The sequence below is a fragment of the Odontesthes bonariensis genome, chromosome 9 (assembly GCF_027942865.1).
Source record: "Odontesthes bonariensis isolate fOdoBon6 chromosome 9, fOdoBon6.hap1, whole genome shotgun sequence".
NCBI classification, from domain to species: domain Eukaryota; kingdom Metazoa; phylum Chordata; class Actinopteri; order Atheriniformes; family Atherinopsidae; genus Odontesthes; species Odontesthes bonariensis.
In genome coordinates this window covers 8,071,940-8,089,856 of record NC_134514.1, presented here as the reverse complement: position 1 = coordinate 8,089,856, position 17,917 = coordinate 8,071,940, and the positions used below count along the sequence as shown (strand labels likewise).

Here is a 17,917-nt window from a genome sequence, read left to right as displayed (position 1 = left end):
CCACGCCCTCCAGCCTCAGCTCAGCTCATCCCTGCCCTGTGCACAGTGTTACTGCTGCCTACAGTATCGCCAGGCATCCCTTCAACAGGAGGTCTGTTAAACTAAAAGAAGCAAGCAAGCAAGGAGAGAGAAGAATTAACCTCAGTGTGGTGCACTTGTATTCCTTCCAGTGCAGACTGAAGACCCTTGCCAGATTTGGAGCTCATCTGAAATGTATTAAGCCCCGGAGAAAAAGGATCCTCTGTAATCTAGCTGTGTTGACGCTCCACAGAGGGCTCCTATTTGCTGCCAGAGGTACACCCATACATGTAGCAGCGGCTCCTCCAAGAAGTTTTTGTGTCCTTGTGTCAAAATATTTTCCAGCCTTCCAGAGAGCAAGATTGGAGAAGGAGTGAACAAGGTGCTTTGCGGAGGACTCCACAATATCTTGGTAAATATTCCATTTCAAACTCTGAAAACGGCTAGAATGATAACAGCATCATTGCATTATTGCTAGAATGTAACTCTGTTATATTTGTGATTGTGTTTTCTGAGAGAAAACTGAGCTGAAGTTGTTTGTAACGATCGTAGCTGATGAATCAATGTCGTAGGAAACTTTCAACATTTTTCTACATTTTAAAGTATGATTCCTCTAATTCTTGTTCCAATAGCTAAAACATTTCTTTCCTTGTTTTATATCCAAACCTCTGTTGCAATTGTGGCGCACAAACCCACAAGGCATTTTCCACCATCCTTTAAATTGATCCCAGAGTCTTAAGCAAACCCCTGACTCACGCAGGAATCCCATAAATCAACTTTTATTCCTTTAGCTTTGCTGGCACAGAACTTTTGTTTGTGATGGAAACGTTTAATGTCTCTCTAAGCTTCGCCATTTTGACAAGAACTCATTCTTACACTGATCTTGTGACATGTCAGGACTGTGCTGCCTATTCTCCTCTGGGCAGACTTTTTTGAACTCAGTTCAAATGGTGTTTTGCAAAAGCAGCTCTCCACAGATGAGTTATCATCTACTGACACGTTTCTCACCTTTCTGCTTTTGTGTTAGTCTGCTGCTGAGCGTTAAACCTTATATGGTCCACAGTGATTCAAAAAAAGACTATTACTCAAGGGTCTAATTTGTTTTTCCATCTAAAGGCTACCCTCCAAACGTCATTTCCTCACATGAACAAGCAGTGCATGTATTTCATGTTCCACTGAGAGGAACTGCAGGGGATAAAAGGAATGTCTTACTCATTTCACTGCAAAGAAATGAGCTGTGCCTGTGCAAATCCTGACGCGGGGTTGGGTTTGCAAGTTTTCCAGCATGAACACCAACTTTTTCCAGGCGTAGACTGACAATGCTTGGCAGACTCCTGTGGGCTGAAGTTTTTGCTTTAGATTCCACATCCTTACTCTAAATTGTGGCAGGCTTTGATCACCAGCTGCGGGAACACAAAGATCTCTTTCACTATGTTGATTATCTCCTATTTGTTTTAACCTTAACCTGCTCTTTTTTCCTGTCCACATTTCAGGGGCTAAAGGTTGCCAGCGTGGAGGCTACTTTAAAGTAAAAACACCCCACTTCAAACAAAGCCTCAGCCCTATCATTCCACTCGGTGTGCGCAGAAGACATCTCAAGGACAAGCGAGGAGCCCTCGCATAAATACAGGAAGCACCCGAAGGTTAAGCCACAGGAAATACAGCACCAAAAAACAGACATAACTGACAGTAGTTTTTGAAAGAGGCTTGATATTATCTCATTAGTTAATCATAATGTCACGCTGGGGACGGAAAAATGTGAAGAAGGCGCCTGAGGTGATCCGCACTGTGACAGAAGGGCTGAAGTCTCTGTATCGTAAGAAGCTGCTGCCTCTGGAGCAGTATTATGGTTTCCATGACTTCCACTCTGCCGGTCTAGAGGATGCAGATTTTGACAACAAGCCCATGGTCCTGGTTGTGGGACAGTACTCCACTGGCAAGACGACGTTCATCAAGTACGACCACACAGCTACGCAGCATTCATTTCATCACTCGCGGATTTGATTTAATTGCTAAATTTTTAATCAATTCAACCAGAAATACAAAAATAAAAACCTTGTGCATGTGGCTGACAGGTATCTACTGGAGCAGGATATTCCTGGGAGCAGGGTGGGTCCTGAACCCACCACTGACTGCTTCACTGCCATCATGCATGGGGAGGTGGAGGGAGTCATCCCAGGGAATGCCCTCATTGTGGACCCTAACAAGCCTTTCCGCAAGCTCAACCCGTTTGGAAACACCTTCCTCAACAGGTGAGAGCATTGCTTTTACTCTCAGGGTGTTGTGTAATGTTTCCACTGAGGGTGCCAGTTAGATATCAGCATACACGGACTGTGGGAGAGCCAAAGGAGGGAAAACAGGGAAGGACGCTGAAAGTTTATGGAAACTGTTTTAGCTCTTTGGAATTTCAAGTGCTCGTGCCAAATTTCATGAGTTAGGAGGCACTTGCCTTATTTGTGGAGAAATGGGAGGAAGGGAGCGATATCACCCGAGATGGTGATGAAAGCTAACGGACTCAGACATGAACCGCAGTGTACACAAGTTCAAAGATGAGGTCAGAGGGCTCTGCAGGCAAAAAAAAAAGAAGAAGAGTATGACACTGTATTTACTGAGTGGGCTGTTAGATATTTGCGCATGTTTTTCCGCTGCTGTAAACCACGACAGGGGTCTTGTGTTTTGCACAAGCCCATTGGGGCCAGAAGAAGCGACATGAAAGTACAGTCCTCCTGTTAAGTGGTCACCATCCGATGCAAGTTTTCCAGCAGGCTCCCCGTTTCCATCAGCAGGGCGTGTTTGTTAACACATTTGCGTCTCCCCTTTTGCGTTGACTTCCTGTTCTGGGAACCGGTCGGCTCGTTAAGCTCTTAAACTTCAGGAAGTAGTGTTGTTGTTCTAAGCCACACATCGTTAGCAGGCCTTATTGTTTGATTCTGGCAGTAATGGTCATTTTCCCTCAGGAAGCCCAGAACACTGCAAGGTCTGCTTGCACACAATGGCCTTCAGTGGGGGAGTGGATGTGTTGAGATGTGCAAAAAATCCAATCTGCTGCTTAGATAACGCCGGCTTTTTAGATAAAAGTTGATTATTTCCACTTAATTTAAGACTATTTCCATCCTCCATGTGACTGTTTCAACCAAAAATGACACTTATCAACTTTGACACGACTCTTATCCCGCCTGTTGATTGATATTCCAGATTCCAGTGTGCCCAGATGCCCAACCAGGTCCTGGAGAGTATCAGTATTATCGACACACCGGGAATCTTATCCGGGGCCAAGCAGAGAGTGAGCCGAGGTGAGCGAAGCAACAAAGGTAAGGAGAGGGCATGGGGGGGGCTGCAGAGACACACAACCCTGATCATCAGCTCACCAACTCATCTCCTTGGCACGCCTGGCTAACTCATGGGGCCAGTTTGTTCTGCAACAATAACACTTGGCAGAAGGGCAATAAACGTCTCTGCAGTACATGGAGCAACCATAAACTGTAATCAGGACCAGAGACAGTAAAAGAATTCTGTCAGCACATCTGGAGGAATGTACTGTTGAGAAATAACTACCCTCATCATCATCATCATCATCATCGATGTCATCTCACAGCAATTCTCTATTTAACCAAGTAACCCATTAATTAAAAAGGTCTGCATGAGCATCTAACAAGTTTAAAAAGTCGGAACATCCAAATCATTGAAAACACATTTCTTTATTTTCTGTCGGTGGTGACTGTGGAGATGCTTTTAGTTTTACTGGCTTAGACTTCAAAACATCCAGCTTCAAAAAACAGAAAGAAAAAACGGAGGTAAAGGGAATGTTGTTTGTGGTTCTGGTAGAAATGAAAACGGGCCTTTTCAAAAATTCTGCAGGTTTTTGGGAACTGTGACCCAGTTTCTCTGATCCTGTTGAAAATGAAACAAATATCTACCTTTCTATGGCAGGAAAATGAGAAAATATATTTAGTTTGGCCATTTGAGCGAACTGGCCCTTTTAGTATGGATTCTAATATGGATAATATGGACTTTATTAGGTTACTGGATCAAAATATCTTTAAACTTAATGTGTAAAAGCGGAGCTGTTGTGAATTAGGAAGGAAGGAAGGATTTGTGTCTGTGTTGACCTTCTCTCCTCTCCTACCCTTTATTTTACACTGTGTGTGCTGCAAACTTAGCTTTTTGTGTTTTTTTTTGTGTTAGTTATCTCTCCGTGCTCTGCTCAAACAGGCTATGACTTCCCAGCTGTGCTGCGCTGGTTTGCAGAGCGCGTGGACCGCATCATCCTGCTGTTTGACGCTCATAAGCTGGAGATATCCGATGAGTTCTCCGAAGCCATCGGTGCCCTGAAAGGCAACGAGGACAAGCTGCGTGTGGTGCTGAACAAAGCAGACATGGTGGGCACCCAGCAGCTGATGCGAGTGTACGGCGCTCTGATGTGGTCTCTGGGGAAGGTGTTCGGCACCCCGGAGGTCCTGCGGGTCTACATCGGCTCCTTCTGGTCAGAGCCGCTGCTAGTTGCAGACAACCGTAAGCTGTTTGAGTTGGAGGAGGAGGATCTGTTTGCTGACATCCAAAACCTTCCTCGCAATGCGGCTTTACGCAAACTCAACGACCTGGTCAAGAGGGCCCGCCTGGTCAGGGTGGGTAGCTGAGACTGATGTGTTTGGGACACCCTCATGCGGTTGTATTCATTGACAGGATGACATTACTTTGCTCAGTTCGTGTGAGGGAAATAATGAAAACATCTTTTACTCCAGGTCCATGCTCACATCATCAGCTATCTGAAGCAGGAGATGCCTTCTGTCTTCAGGAAGGACAATAAAAAGAAGAATCTGATCTACCAGCTGCCTGTTATTTTCTCCAAGATCCAGCTGCAGCACAACATTTCTGCTGGTGACTTTCCAGATTGTGCTAAGATGCAGGTCAGTGCGAGGCATTATTCTTCTTCCCTGTGGCCCAAGACTTTCGGTTACATTTATTCAATTCCAGATTGGATTAGAAAACAACTGGTTTATTTTTAACAACTGTGTTATTGTTCCATTTTTAAAGGAGCAACTGATGGTTCATGATTTCTCCAAGTTCAAGTCCCTGAAGCCAAATCTGATGGCGGCCTTGGACGAGTTGCTCGCCTCTGACATCGCCAAACTGATGCCCCTCCTGCGGCAAGAGGAGCTGGAGGCGGGCGATCAACCGGGTGTGCAGGGCGGCGCCTTCATGGGCACCCGGGTCGGACCCTTCTCAGAGGGCGACCCCTTCGCAGAGGTGAACGGGGAGGGATGTGAGGAGGAGGAAGACTGGGTGGTGACCAAAGACAAGCCCAAATACGATGAAATCTTCTACAACCTCGCCCCCGACGAGGGGAAGCTGAGCGGCACCAAGGCTAAGGACTGGATGGTGAGCTCCCGCCTGCCCAACTCTGTGCTGGGTCGTATTTGGAAGCTGTCAGACGTCGACCGCGACGGCATGCTGGATGATGAGGAATTTGCCCTGGCCAGCCATCTGATTGAGGTCAAGCTGGACGGCCACGGTCTACCACCGGAGCTGCCCAACCGTCTGATCCCACCCTCCAAACGCAGACAGAAGGGTTCTGACGCATAGACAGAGTCCACCTGCTCGCACACTCATGCTACTGTTTGTATTTGCTCTTATTTCTCCCTGACCCACAAGAAAACGTTGTACGTACAGCTTTTTCTCTGAGACTGATAATACTCTTGCACAATTAGATATGCTGTATTTAAGTGTGGTATCACTTTAACAAGGGCTTTCTGCTAAAGACCGCTGCTGCTTCTTCTCTTTGGCTCCTCACGTTTGCTTTCTTTATGATGAGCTTTTAAAAAGTTTGGCCTATCTACTTGTGTTTGCTGAGCAGAAGAGAGGAAAGGTTGCCACCCTCTTAAGGGGGGCAGTTTTCCACGCCGCTGTATTGAAACCTTTACATTTAGCATCCCATCAGCGCTTGGACTTTATTGATCTTGGAGTTAATTTGCTCAGTTGGACCAAGCCTTTTTTTTTCACGTTTGGTCGTTCCAGTCAAAGACCTCCTCAGCTCAACTGACGTGTTTATAGTATTTTCTACTTAAAGTTAGCCTGGGAATTCCCATGCTGCTTTGCGCGCGATTTCATTCTCACTGCAAAGTCAGCCTGGAAACCACCGCCCTTATTTTTGCCTGAGTTTGGGAACCAATCACAGAACGGGGGGAGGGGCAGCAAGACGATGACGATGTCTATGCGCTACACCGAAACTTGTAGAGTGTTAATCCAACATGGCAGCGGACACAACGTTACTGTTCGATTCAGCCTTAGAAAAGTGTTTTAAGTAGCTTAGAGCGCAACTTTACTTTTATTTTACTGTTTTTTCTTCTTCTTCCTCGTCGAATTTCTGTCATCATCTGGTATAAGTGATACAATTGGCTATGAATCGCGCGCAAAGCAGCATGGGAAGAACCAGACGCCATTTGATAGACATTTGTAGTGCCCAATAAACGACTCTAGGCATTCGTAAACCACGCCTCAAATACGAGAAAATGCACACCTAGTTCCCAGACCACCATCTCATCGAGATGTGGACGCGTCAGCCAGGCTAACTTAAAGTAGCATCACAACCCTAATAACCCGAATGCATTTCACTCTGATGCTTTACATGCCACCATTTTGTGCATACTTTATATATTATTTTTGTAATTTCTCTTGTTGTTTTGTATGTGTAGGAGCAAGACCTCAGTTGCATAAGAGAACATAACATGCCAAGATGAACTTTTCAAACTAGACAGAATGACTGACATATTACTGACTACTGTACACAGCTCCACAAACTGATCGTATGTTTACTGTTTTTTGTAACCAAATAAAATTCCCTGACTGTGATTCGTCTCTTCAGCAAACTTTTTGTTGTGTCGTATGAAACAAAAACTAAAACTAAGAGCCGAGTGCGGCTCATTTAGGACTTCATTTAACAAGATTTTCTCTTTTCTATCGAGCTCTCTTGGTCTCTTGGTGACAGACCAGATAAACAGTGACTCACTCTCTCCCCTGCCAAGTCCCCATACCACCATTTTCCGAGGCTCCCTCTCACTCCTGCCATCTGAAACCTTTTTTTTAAGTCTCTCTCTCTCACACACACACACACACATATGCAATCTCTTTGTTCCCTCTTGTCCCAGTTTAGTCTCGCGGTTACGTTCTCATGAGACTCTCTCTACATATTGTGTGGTTTTTGCGTAAACTGCGGCATGAGCCTGAATGTGTGTCCCATGTACAGCTGCGTGCGTTTCAAGGTTTCCTTAAAAAGGGGTGGCCTCGGCGCCTCCTTGTTCCACTCCTCCATGGAAAGAAACACAAATGAGAAACAGAGGCAATCCAGCCCTTTCCTTTCCTCCCTGCTCTCAAGCTTACAGTGACTCACATGTGAAGAATGTGGTGGGCCGGCCCAGGAGTTATTAATATCTCCTTTCCTAGGGTCCGCTAAGTTTCCTCAGGATCTAAACACTGTACCTTTATGAAAGACTCTAACACCATCCCTCTGTTCGGAGGCTCCCCTGAGCAGTACCTGCAGGACACCGCACCCCCTCCTGCATAAATGAGACAGAAAAGCAGAGGTAACGCGTGAAGAGAGTCTACATTCAGTGAACAGACTTTAAGAACCTATAGCTTCTAATTTGTGCATCTTAAAGTCACTTCTAACAACGCCATTTTAGAGAGGAGAACGAAAAAAAAAAACCATGGCAGTATGAACAATGCCCACCTGTTACATAATTAGGCAACGCTTAGTAGTAAATCACTTTAAAAATTTGCCAAAGCGACGGGAAGGGAGCGTGCGAGCAGGCCCAGATTACAGCAGATGACCCCGGGAACATCAGAGATCCCCAACAACCAAGCTTACTCAACAAAACTGGGGTCTCCTCGTACGTCACTGGGTGTTTATGTGGGGAATTCCTCACAAGGAAACTTTAGGTGAAAACGGAGGCCATCAGCTCTGCAGAGGGGTGACATCTGGTGGATGCTGGATTCCAGGTTGTCTTGCAGCATGTTGCAGTTTTGAGCTCTAGATGGCAGACTGGCACACATTAAAGGATGTGAAAATGAAGCCCTGTATGAGAAGAAATATCGCTTGCTGATCAATCGGTTCTGTCTTCTGAGCCTTCATATGAGCCACAATTAATAAGATGTAACACGCACATCTGGATATCACGAGGAGAGTCAATTCAGACCCACAAATCCTTTCAATTTCTGAAGCAAAACATCATAATCACAATGATCAATATAACGAATGCAATTTATATCATATAAACGTCATAATTTATTTTTATCTTTTCAGTGTGATTCTCCATTAAAGGAGAACTGCGGTATTTTCAACATTAAGCCTCTTTTCTGAGTCGTCTGCAATGTTTTAGAACCCCCCTCACCGCTTTTTTGATGTTTACTGCTGTCTCCGGTATTTTCCTAATTTTGATTCTTCTCAACCTGCTTCAGAACGGCAAGTCATGTGCATGTAACAAAAAGGTCCGTAAAAGCACCATAAACGTCCGTTTTCAAAATCATCAACTCACCGGAGTGGTTACTGGAGTGCACTGGTAATCCATATCATATTTCGTTGCGAAAAGTTGCTTCTGTCATGTTTTATTTGACATTTTGTACTGGATGTTCGTTGATATTACTCCGCCACCGCGAAGAAAATAGTGCGAGCATGAACGAGCTGCCAAATAAAACACGACAGAAGCAACTTTTCGCCACAAAATCTGATATGGATTACCAGTGCACACCAGTAACCACTCCGGTGAGTTGATTATTTTGAAAACGGACGTTTATGGTGCTTTTACGGACCTTTTTGGACATGCACATGACTTGCCATTCTGAAGCAGGTTGAGAAGAATCAAAATTAAGCAAATACCGGAGACAGCAGTAAACATCAAAAAAGCGGTGAGGGGGGTTCTGAAACATTGCAGACGACTCAGAAAAGAGGCTTAATGTTGAAAATACCGCAGTTATCCTTTAATTTACTCCAGATTATTCCTAAATTCTCACACTGTTAATAGCTGAACCTTGTATGTCCAACAATATTATTTTTAGGGAAATAAATACAGAAACTTGTGCTCGTATAATAAGTTCATGAGGTCAGTGCTTACCTGCAGCTCTGTGGTGTTTGGTGTCACATTAAAGGAGCGGGTGGGATGAAAATGAGGTTTTTTAGGATTGAAAAGGATTTTACGTTCAGTTGGAAGCCACTTTTCATCGGTTCGATATTTGTAGAATTCACTTACACTGAAATAAAATATCTGCTCATTCTCATGCATCTTTATGTACATATTGCATCTTCATTCGGTTTTTCTCTACCTCAACTTTTTAATTATCTTTTTGTTTCAATACATTTTTGTTACTTGTATTTCCATCTCTATTTCTACAATGTTTACAGCATTTCTACTTCATATCTGGCAACGACGACAGCCTAATTTTGCTTTGGGATGAATAAAGTCAGCCGTTTATCCATCTAAAATACGAAGATGACCTTTACTTTTCTGTACTTATGCATGTAAAAATAAATAAAGAGCAAGCGCTAAACACCATCAAGCCGATATGAGATGTGCTAAAAAACATCAGCTAAAATGGACATTTTCACTTCCACCTAATCCAAACCGCTGTTACTATCAGCCGTATAACAATGAGTCACCGACTCTGATCCTGCTGAACCTGCTCTTAAAAATTCTCAACAACTCGACTAAATTTGATGCACCAGAAAAGAAACACATCAACTCAGCAACTATTTTAGTCCCAGTGATAACCGGCAGAAGCAGAATGTTGTTTAAAGCACTGGTTAAAGATAAAATGGCTGACTTGTAATTCATTCTGTGCATCTTTGCTGAGCTTTAGCGAGTTTAGAATCACTGGCACTTCAGACATTGTCAAATAATTGGTTGATATGTACTGTTGATGATAAATAAATGAGTAAAAACAGCAATAGAGAACTTTCTAATTTATTTTTCGTCCCAAAACTCAACAAACTGTGTCAAAAATATCTTGGTTTAATCCTTAAATGAATCACAGTGACTCAAACAGTTCAAAGCGACCATATAGTCCTTTTAAGAAACAATATGTAGTTGTATCAAAAGAAAACTCATACGTGTGTGTATGAAATATCTCTCAGTTCAGATACCCACTCCACAAATGGCACATTCACTGAAAGAAAATAACATCTGATTTACTGTAGAAGAGAAAAAAGAAAAATCTAATTCAATAACTGACAGAGAATCTGAAATATTTTCCCAACAAAAGATTTTGGGAACTTCTGAAGTGCTTAAAAATTAAAGTGGTTTTTTATGTCTTTCATTTGCTTCATCATGTCGCCAATTTGCTGTCCCTGCTCCTTGAGGACGTCCTGAACGACCCTCTTCTGGTGGGCGTTGAGTGAGACCGTCGTCCTGGCCGCAGGCGCATCCTTGTCCACTTGCGTCTTCTGGTATTCCGTCTTCATTTTCACCTGCCTGATGCAGTTGTCCAGGTGTTTCAGTTGGTCGCTCATGGTCTGCAGCTCCTTTTTCATATCCTTTTCGCTGTTTGACAGTATGGGCAGCTGGCTTTGCAGGCTGCACAGAACCTTTTTCACCCTGTTCATAATGGCTTCCTGACGATACTTAGCATCTTCATACTTGTCAGCCAATCTCTCCGCCGCCTCTCTTAAACTCTTCTTCTCCTCCCTGCACAGAGTCAACTCTTCCAGCTGCTTGTTCTTCTGGCCTGTGAGTAGTTTTACCCTCCTCTGCATCTCTTCGCGGGCCATGTCCTGCTTCAGAATGTACTCCTCACGGAAGACCTGCGTGGCTCTGCTGAGGAGCTGCAGACACTCTGGAGGAGGCGGCGACGTGTTCTTGTCCCCGGCCTTGAGAACGAGAGGATTGGTGGAGCTCCGTGCCAGTATGTTGCGAATGTGCTGCTCGAAGGAGTCTTCGGCCAGCCCGCGCAGAGGAGAGCTAGCGAAGCTCGGGCCTGGGTGGGAACAGAGCAGTGGAGGGGAGGGAGGCCGAATGGAGCTCAGCAGGGGCAATATGATACACTCGTAGGTGCTGGTGATGCAGACCATGGTGGCACCCAAGGAAAGGTCGGACACTATCAAAAAGCCAAGAACGGGAGCTGACTGACTGGTCTGCAGCGGTCTGGTGCACACAATGTGCTCAACAATGCAGCGCTTCTCAGCTGCCAGCTCCTGGAGACTGTCTTTGTCCTCCTCGTTGGACTGAAGGAAGTTCTGCAGCTTATTGACCCAGATCAGCCCCACGCTGTGCACGCCTGCCTCATGGGTGCAGTGAAACCTGTGCTGACACAGAGGGTCTCTGTGCAGTCTGATCGGACAGGTGAAATCGAACTCCTGAGGCTCCTCGTCATCCCCCGTGGCCACTTTGAGCGTGAGCTCGAGCTCAACGCATTCAAACACGTAGAGAGCCGGCGCCGCGTCGGTGCCCCGGATCCACTTCTCCACCGCCCCGGACTCTTCCTCCTCGTCAGACTCCAGCACCACACAGTGGTACAGGGTGCCCGCCTCTGTGGCGATGACCAGGATGCTGGGAACACAGGGCAGGCACAGGATGGCACAGGCATCATAGCCATAGTTATCCTCCGCTGCAGGATACATGGGGAGGGGGCCGGTGGGTTTACTTAGGCTCGCACCATTCGCCAGGCACGTGTAGCTCACGTAGGTCTCACCGTTTTCATAGAGGATGTAAAGAGGGTACACCAGCTGTCCTTTGGACCTCTGTGCCGCCAGCTGCCGAGGAGGGGGCGAAACTGGCCCGAAGTCAAACGCCACAGCTATTTCTCCAAGAGATGCCGCATAGGATCGGACCGGGGGGTGGACGCTGTCATCATCCGACTGCGACACCGGCAGGACTTTGGCCGGCGTCTGGGGCGACTTCAAGCCGTAAAATCTAATCGTGTTGTCGGATGTGAGCAGAACCAGGTGGGGCTCATCGGTCTCGCTGGGGTACCAGGCAGCCTGGCGCAGGTTCACGGACGGTGAGCTGGTGAAAAAGCGCTCCGCCAGTGGGACGGTTCTGCAGTTGATTGTGTCCCGTCCGCCCTCGAACTCGGACTTTTTGCCCCACCGCTGAGGCAGCTCCAGAACCGAGACGCCCCGCTGCCCGACGAGCGCGACGTGGTGCTGCGTTGGGCTCAACAACACCTGCCACACTTCGAACAGAGGAGGGTTGATGCACAGCAACGTCTGATACTTCCCGCTACTTTGACTCTCGTTTGAGTTCAACTGTCGCAAGTTGGTCGTGTAAAACACGCGGTCTACGTCGTCCCACACGAAAAAGTCCCCGCCTAAACAAAACGTTAGGTTTTTAGTGATCCCTCTCTCGTTTGCTTTGGATTCCAAATCCAGCTTCTCTCTTATTATTTTGAAAACAGCATGGTTTGATAAGTCATTTAGCCATCGCTCTTCGCCGAACGCCGCCATCTTGATCAACTGTCGAATCTCTGAGGAAGCAATCCATGGCAACACAAGAGTTTTACGACAGCAGTTTAACGTATTACGGTGGCCGGTGTCGTACATTTTGCAGAATCACCATGGCGTTGAAAGAGACTGCTGGGCTGTACGAGACGCTCAAAGCGGAGTGGAACAAGAAAAACCCAAACCTGAGCAAATGTGGAGAACTTCTGACTAAGCTTAAGGTAGAGTAATATATCTGTTTGTCCCCTTTTTGATCGTATAACTTGAATCAGGAATTATTTCCACTTGAAAACACTAGCGCTACTAGCAAACGAAGCTAAGCTTGCTAACTCAGTGTAGCTAGGCCAGCGCTCTGTGTACAGTATTTGTTAACGTTAGGAGAACTTTGGGTACTAATAGTGGTTTTCATTTTAGTATAATTGAAAGTTTCTATACTAGTTTAAAAATACCAACTGTGGGTAAGTGTTTAGGTTAATATATTCGTATATTAATTTTTATAATTTCTTTTTGGACAGTCAGGAAACAAGTCAGTTATTGTTGCTAACGTCAGTTTAACCTAAATAATTAAACAAGAAGTAAATATGACATTTATATTACTTCTAAACTCGAATGTTTGCGGTTGAGAAGTTAACGATAACTTCGGCTGAATCGTGTATATATATATATATATATATATTTGACATTTCTAACCGTTATGACATAATTAAAAGTTAAAAGTTTCATAGAAATTACAAAATTATTTTTACAGGTTTCATTACTGGAGCTGAATTTTTTGCCTACTGGTGGACCAGCGCTCACCAAGCAGCAGCTCATTTTAGCTCGTAAGTACAAGGAAACCATTCAATTTCAATTAGCTGTTTGTCAAATAAAACTGATATCCCCTGTGTCTGTTTTAGGTGATGTCCTTGAGATCGGAGCCTTGTGGAGCATCCTCAAGAAGGACATCCCATCCTTTGAGAGATACATGGCCCAGCTGAAATGTTACTACTTTGACTACAAGTAAAATTCCTTTTCTCTCTTTCGCAACATGACAGTTTGTTACACAATATTGGCTTGGTTACTCTAACACTTGTTTAAAAAAACCTTTTTCATTAAGGGATGAACTGCCTGAAGCTGCCTACATGCACCAGTTACTTGGACTGAACCTGCTCTTCCTGCTCTCACAGAACCGCCTGTCTGAGTTTCACACAGAACTTGAGAGACTGAGTGCACGAGATATTCAGACCAATGTATATATCAGGCATCCAGTTTCTTTAGAGCAGGTATTGTAATTTTCTCTCGTACGGAATATATACACATCTTTCATCTACAATTATCTGTTATTTGTGATACTTTGTGGTACACGTGTCTGATCAGGTGCTTATTATTTTGAATTATCACTCTTAAAAAGTCGGTTTAGATTACCAAATAACTCTGATTAATGTTGTTACAGCAGTAGGAATGGGTTGCAGGTTGTTGCGGCTTGACTACTCAGGGAGGGAATCCTGTGTTGCAGCTTTGTTTTGATGTAGTGGCGCTCTGGAATTACTATCATTATCGTTTACTTTTAATGAATATTACTATAATGTTATATATATGTCTGCAATATTTGCACCTAACTTCTTGTTAGAATTACCCAACCAGCTACTTCTTAGTATCTCCATTAATACGAATACAGCATTTAGGAGATAATACTTTATACTTTATTCTGCTGACCTGTATTACTACTATCCTGTCACTCTGTAATGTTGAATATAAGTCCAAATATACGCAGTATTGATGTCAGCACAAACATGTTTACGGATATGGAGCCTCATCTACCATTATTTATGTGCTGTAAACAAAGCACTGATATTTCCTCTATATGCTTTTGCTGTGAACGGACACATGCAGAGAAAGTTCACACCTATTTCTCTGCATTCTTCTTCAGACTATTAGGCAAGGCAAGTTTATTTATAGAGCACAATTCGTACACAAGGCAATTCAAAGTGCTTTACAGCTACATAAAATCACAAGAAGGCAATAAAATCATTCCAAAAAACATAAAAAATAATTCATTAAATTAAAAGTGAAGAGTGCAGATAAAATACTTTCAGGTGTCATATGCACAGCTAAATAGAACTGTTTTCAGCCTGGATTTAAACATTGTCAGAGTTGAGGCCTGTCTCACATCTTCTGGAAGGCTGTTCCAGATGTTAGGGGCATAAAACTGAAACGCAGCCTCACTTTGTTTAGTCCTGACTCTGGGCACCAGCAGGTGACCCCTCCCTGAGGTTCTCAGAGCCCGAGTTGGTTCATCTGGCTTTAACATGTCAGAGATGTACTTTGGCGCTTGACCATGAAGAGACTTGTACACAAGCAGAGCTGTTTTAAAGTCTATTCTCTGAGCAACAGGAAGCCAGTGCAGAGACCTGAGCACTGGACTAATATGGTCGTATTTCCTGGCTCTAGTCAGGACTCGAGCAGCAGCGTTCTGGATGTACTGCAGCTGTCTTACAGCTATTACTGGTGTTGATGTGTACAAAAGGGTTGTGGTTGTAATAGTTTTAGTCTGACTTTGGCCTGAGGTTGGCAGATATGCTCTATGTGTGTTTATGCTCTTATCTGGTACAATTGTCTATCAAAAATATTTCCTCAGATTCATGCTTGCTAAAACTGTGTCACTGATCATTTCTTTGTTTGAAAAAAATTAAAAAATAATTCTTGCTATTTCAGTACTTGATGGAGGGAAGCTACAACAAGGTATTTCTTGCCAAAGGCAACATCCCTGCTGAGAGCTACACCTTTTTTATAGATATTCTGCTTGACACGATTCGGTAAGGATCAGTACTATAGTTTGTGAACTATAATCAATAGACTGGTTTTGTTTGTTCAGTTTTATTTCCATGTTAGAATATCTATGTTTTATGTCTTATATAACACTATTGCCATGGAAAATATTGGCTAAAGCATGCATTGCAAAAGCAAATTGAAGACGATAAATAAGAACTACTCCTCAAACATTGAGAAGATGTTTGGAGTCGGGTAACAGCACATCAACAAAGCAGTTGGCTCATGCTGTCCTTGTTCTCTCACTTGGATGAAAGTAAAAACATGTCCTTCCATCAAAATTAAGATATCACGCTGTGTTTTTCTTTCTTTCTTTCTTTTTAAGATAACTTGAGTTTGAACTCCCATTTATTATTCTTTTGCAGTGATGAGATTGCAGGTTGCATAGAGAAAGCGTATGAACAGATCCAGTTCAGTGAAGCGACCCGAGTGCTCTTCTTCAGCTCCCCAAAGAAGATGACGGAGTATGCCAAAAAGGTAAGTGTGTCCTCATTAATAAGCCAAATGGAAGTTACAAGGTTAGTGATGAACTGATTCATTTAGAGTTTTACATTTTAAGTCACATTTCACTTTGTGGATTCATCATATTTGTGAGATTTGAAGAGCTTGTAGTTTGTAGGTACAGTGTATGAAATTCCAGGACTGTAAAATATGAAATGTCAGGACTTAAATGGTAAAAACTTTCTAAATTCAAGGCATTAAATGGAGAAATGGCCAGACAACCAAAGCTGACTGTTCGTCTCATTTCATTTCAGAGAGGCTGGACTCAGAGCGCAGATGGCTATTACTCTTTTACCAGTCAGCAGCAGCGGACAGAAGAAGTGACCATCCCCTCCACGGAGTTGGCACAACAGGTCATTGAATACGCACGACAGCTGGAAATGATTGTGTAATCCGCCTCCAGGAACACTCAACCCTGTACAGACACACTCAGACAAACACGCCACCGAGCCAGCACACATCCAGTCAGCTCAAACTGTTTCTCGAAGGGATGTGACTTCATTTATTGCCAGAGTGGTTGATTTATTCCCCAAACATGAAAAATCAATCAACATTTATTCCTCTGATTTTCTTAAAAGTACCTGCAGGTCTTTGTGTTTTTTTTCCCTTTTTTTTTTTTATATAAATAAGGACATCTGTCTTTATTGACTACATTTCAGGGTTTCAGTGGTAATTGTTTCCTTCAAATTGCCTCTGTTAAACATTCAAATGTATCTTTTTATCATACATCATACAGATTGGCCTCACTCGTACATTAAGAAAAGTTAAACTTATCAGCACGTGACTTCAGTGTCTGTCAACTCAACATTTTTTGTATACAAAGTTTACTCGCAGAGCAATTGCAGAAATGTTTTTGCCTTGCTTTGTATCCCAAACTGAAAGAATTGCCATTAAAGTTTGCCGGTGTTTTTAGGTCGTAAAGCCACTCCCTCCCTTGATTGTTTGTTAATCACTTGATCTTATAACACAATTCTTTGTCTGCAATAAATGATTCAGAAAATGAGACTTTTTAGTTGCTGTTTCTTTCTTTTTCTTTACAACTCTAGCCTTCCCCTAGGAAACAAGCCAGTTTCAGTTGCTTAATATTGTCTAAATTGTAATTATTATTGCTAAAACTATTTTAAAAGACTATCTTCCTTCCACCGGAGTCTCTCAAACTCTCAGGAGGATCATGCAGGTAGTTGAACATCCATCAAATCTGCTGCCGTGAATGTTTCAGTTCTTATCTGATGATGTGGACACGGACAAAATGCATGTTTGCATTATTGAGGCAACCTGTTGCTCTTTACCCTCTTGAAGTACTGTTATGTTCATTCATAAAACAAAGGACAATATCTTAAAATGCTGAGAAAAACACTGAAATAGGGGAGGGTGATTTTATTCCAGCAGTTATACTGTTTTATAAAAACGTTTCTATATATAATGTGCTAAGAAATCAACTCACCTTCATTCTGTCTGAGCCAAGGTGTCTTTGTAGAGCACCTGTGCTGGTGTGAAGACCGAGGGGAACATAAAACATATTTCAACTATGCAAAGCAGTCCTGCTGCGAAGTGAAATGTGACTATTCAGTTATGGAGCGCCTGATTTGGAGAGCAGGTTTTAAAGGAGATTCATGCTATTGAGTCATTTTTACAGCTGATGCATGGTGTGGGATGTATTATACTGGGGCACCATCCTGTAAAATATTCAGTCTTGTGAATGTGTCGTCCATATTTACTGCCTTTAACAGAAGGAGCATCCTCATCAGCAGTGCTTCACAGCATTCACTATGTTCCCTTAAGAACTATTAGTCCTCGATCAGTGCCGGTTGAGATTTCCAGGCACTTCTTGATTTACCAGATGAAGTCAGTCTCTTGGTCAGATGTTCTTATATACTTTCCATTAAGCTCTACAGCAACACACTCTTAATGGGTAGTCTGGCAAAAACAAGGAAAGAATTTATTATTTTCAAACTCCATTAGGAGATAAACATGTAGTGGCTTGAAATGGTAATTGTATTTCTAAAGATAACAAGACTGGCTCATCTTTAATTGCTTTTGTAAATACCACAATACCTGCTTTAAAGTACAAAATATCCCTTAAAGAGAAGACGTTTGTAATCTGATTGTATAATTATATTGGTGTTACATTTGAAAAATCATACATAATGACCTGATACCCTTTGA

At 43.3% G+C, this 17,917-nt stretch overlaps 3 protein-coding genes across 4 annotated transcripts; 2 read left to right on the top strand and 1 right to left on the bottom strand.

The window, feature by feature from the left end:
* The first annotated feature begins 28 nt into the window (after positions 1 to 28).
* Positions 29 to 6,867, top strand: ehd2b (EH-domain containing 2b). 2 transcript variants are annotated; one of them, XM_075472937.1, is made up of 7 exons: positions 29 to 430; positions 1,512 to 1,973; positions 2,094 to 2,270; positions 3,214 to 3,311; positions 4,231 to 4,643; positions 4,761 to 4,925; positions 5,053 to 6,867. In XM_075472937.1, the coding sequence occupies exons 2-7, from the start codon at positions 1,753 to 1,755 to the stop codon at positions 5,599 to 5,601; spliced, it is 1,623 nt and encodes a 540-aa protein (XP_075329052.1). In that variant the 5' UTR covers positions 29 to 430; positions 1,512 to 1,752; the 3' UTR covers positions 5,602 to 6,867. The 2 variants fall into 2 exon arrangements, with proteins under 2 accessions (XP_075329052.1, XP_075329051.1); XM_075472936.1 differs by having other exon boundaries at positions 3,214 to 3,329.
* Positions 6,868 to 9,969: 3,102 nt separating this feature from the next.
* On the bottom strand, positions 9,970 to 12,468 carry nup88 (nucleoporin 88). Its single transcript, XM_075472934.1, has one exon. It carries the CDS (start codon positions 12,446 to 12,448, stop codon positions 10,292 to 10,294), a length of 2,157 nt encoding a protein of 718 aa, XP_075329049.1. The 5' UTR covers positions 12,449 to 12,468; the 3' UTR covers positions 9,970 to 10,291.
* Positions 12,469 to 16,756, top strand: psmd8 (proteasome 26S subunit, non-ATPase 8). Its single transcript, XM_075472935.1, has 7 exons — positions 12,469 to 12,663; positions 13,191 to 13,263; positions 13,339 to 13,441; positions 13,539 to 13,704; positions 15,137 to 15,237; positions 15,616 to 15,727; positions 16,006 to 16,756. The coding sequence occupies exons 1-7, from the start codon at positions 12,484 to 12,486 to the stop codon at positions 16,141 to 16,143; spliced, it is 873 nt and encodes a 290-aa protein (XP_075329050.1). The 5' UTR covers positions 12,469 to 12,483; the 3' UTR covers positions 16,144 to 16,756.
* The last annotated feature ends 1,161 nt before the right edge of the window (positions 16,757 to 17,917 follow it).

Bases quoted from the DNA above. Each gene is read 5' to 3' on its own strand.
- nup88 (XM_075472934.1), bottom strand. From the start codon at position 12,448: ATGGCGGCGTTCGGCGAAGAGCGATGGCTAAATGACTTATCAAACCAT.
- ehd2b (XM_075472936.1), top strand. From the start codon at position 1,753: ATGTCACGCTGGGGACGGAAAAATGTGAAGAAGGCGCCTGAGGTGATC. The intron at 3,330-4,230 runs GTAAGGAGAGGG...CTGCTCAAACAG, and splicing joins AGGTGAGCGAAGCAACAAAG to GCTATGACTTCCCAGCTGTG. The intron at 4,926-5,052 runs GTCAGTGCGAGG...CCATTTTTAAAG, and splicing joins CAGATTGTGCTAAGATGCAG to GAGCAACTGATGGTTCATGA.
- psmd8 (XM_075472935.1), top strand. From the start codon at position 12,484: ATGGCAACACAAGAGTTTTACGACAGCAGTTTAACGTATTACGGTGGC. The intron at 13,264-13,338 runs GTAAGTACAAGG...TGTCTGTTTTAG, and splicing joins GCAGCAGCTCATTTTAGCTC to GTGATGTCCTTGAGATCGGA. The intron at 13,442-13,538 runs GTAAAATTCCTT...TTTTTCATTAAG, and splicing joins TGTTACTACTTTGACTACAA to GGATGAACTGCCTGAAGCTG.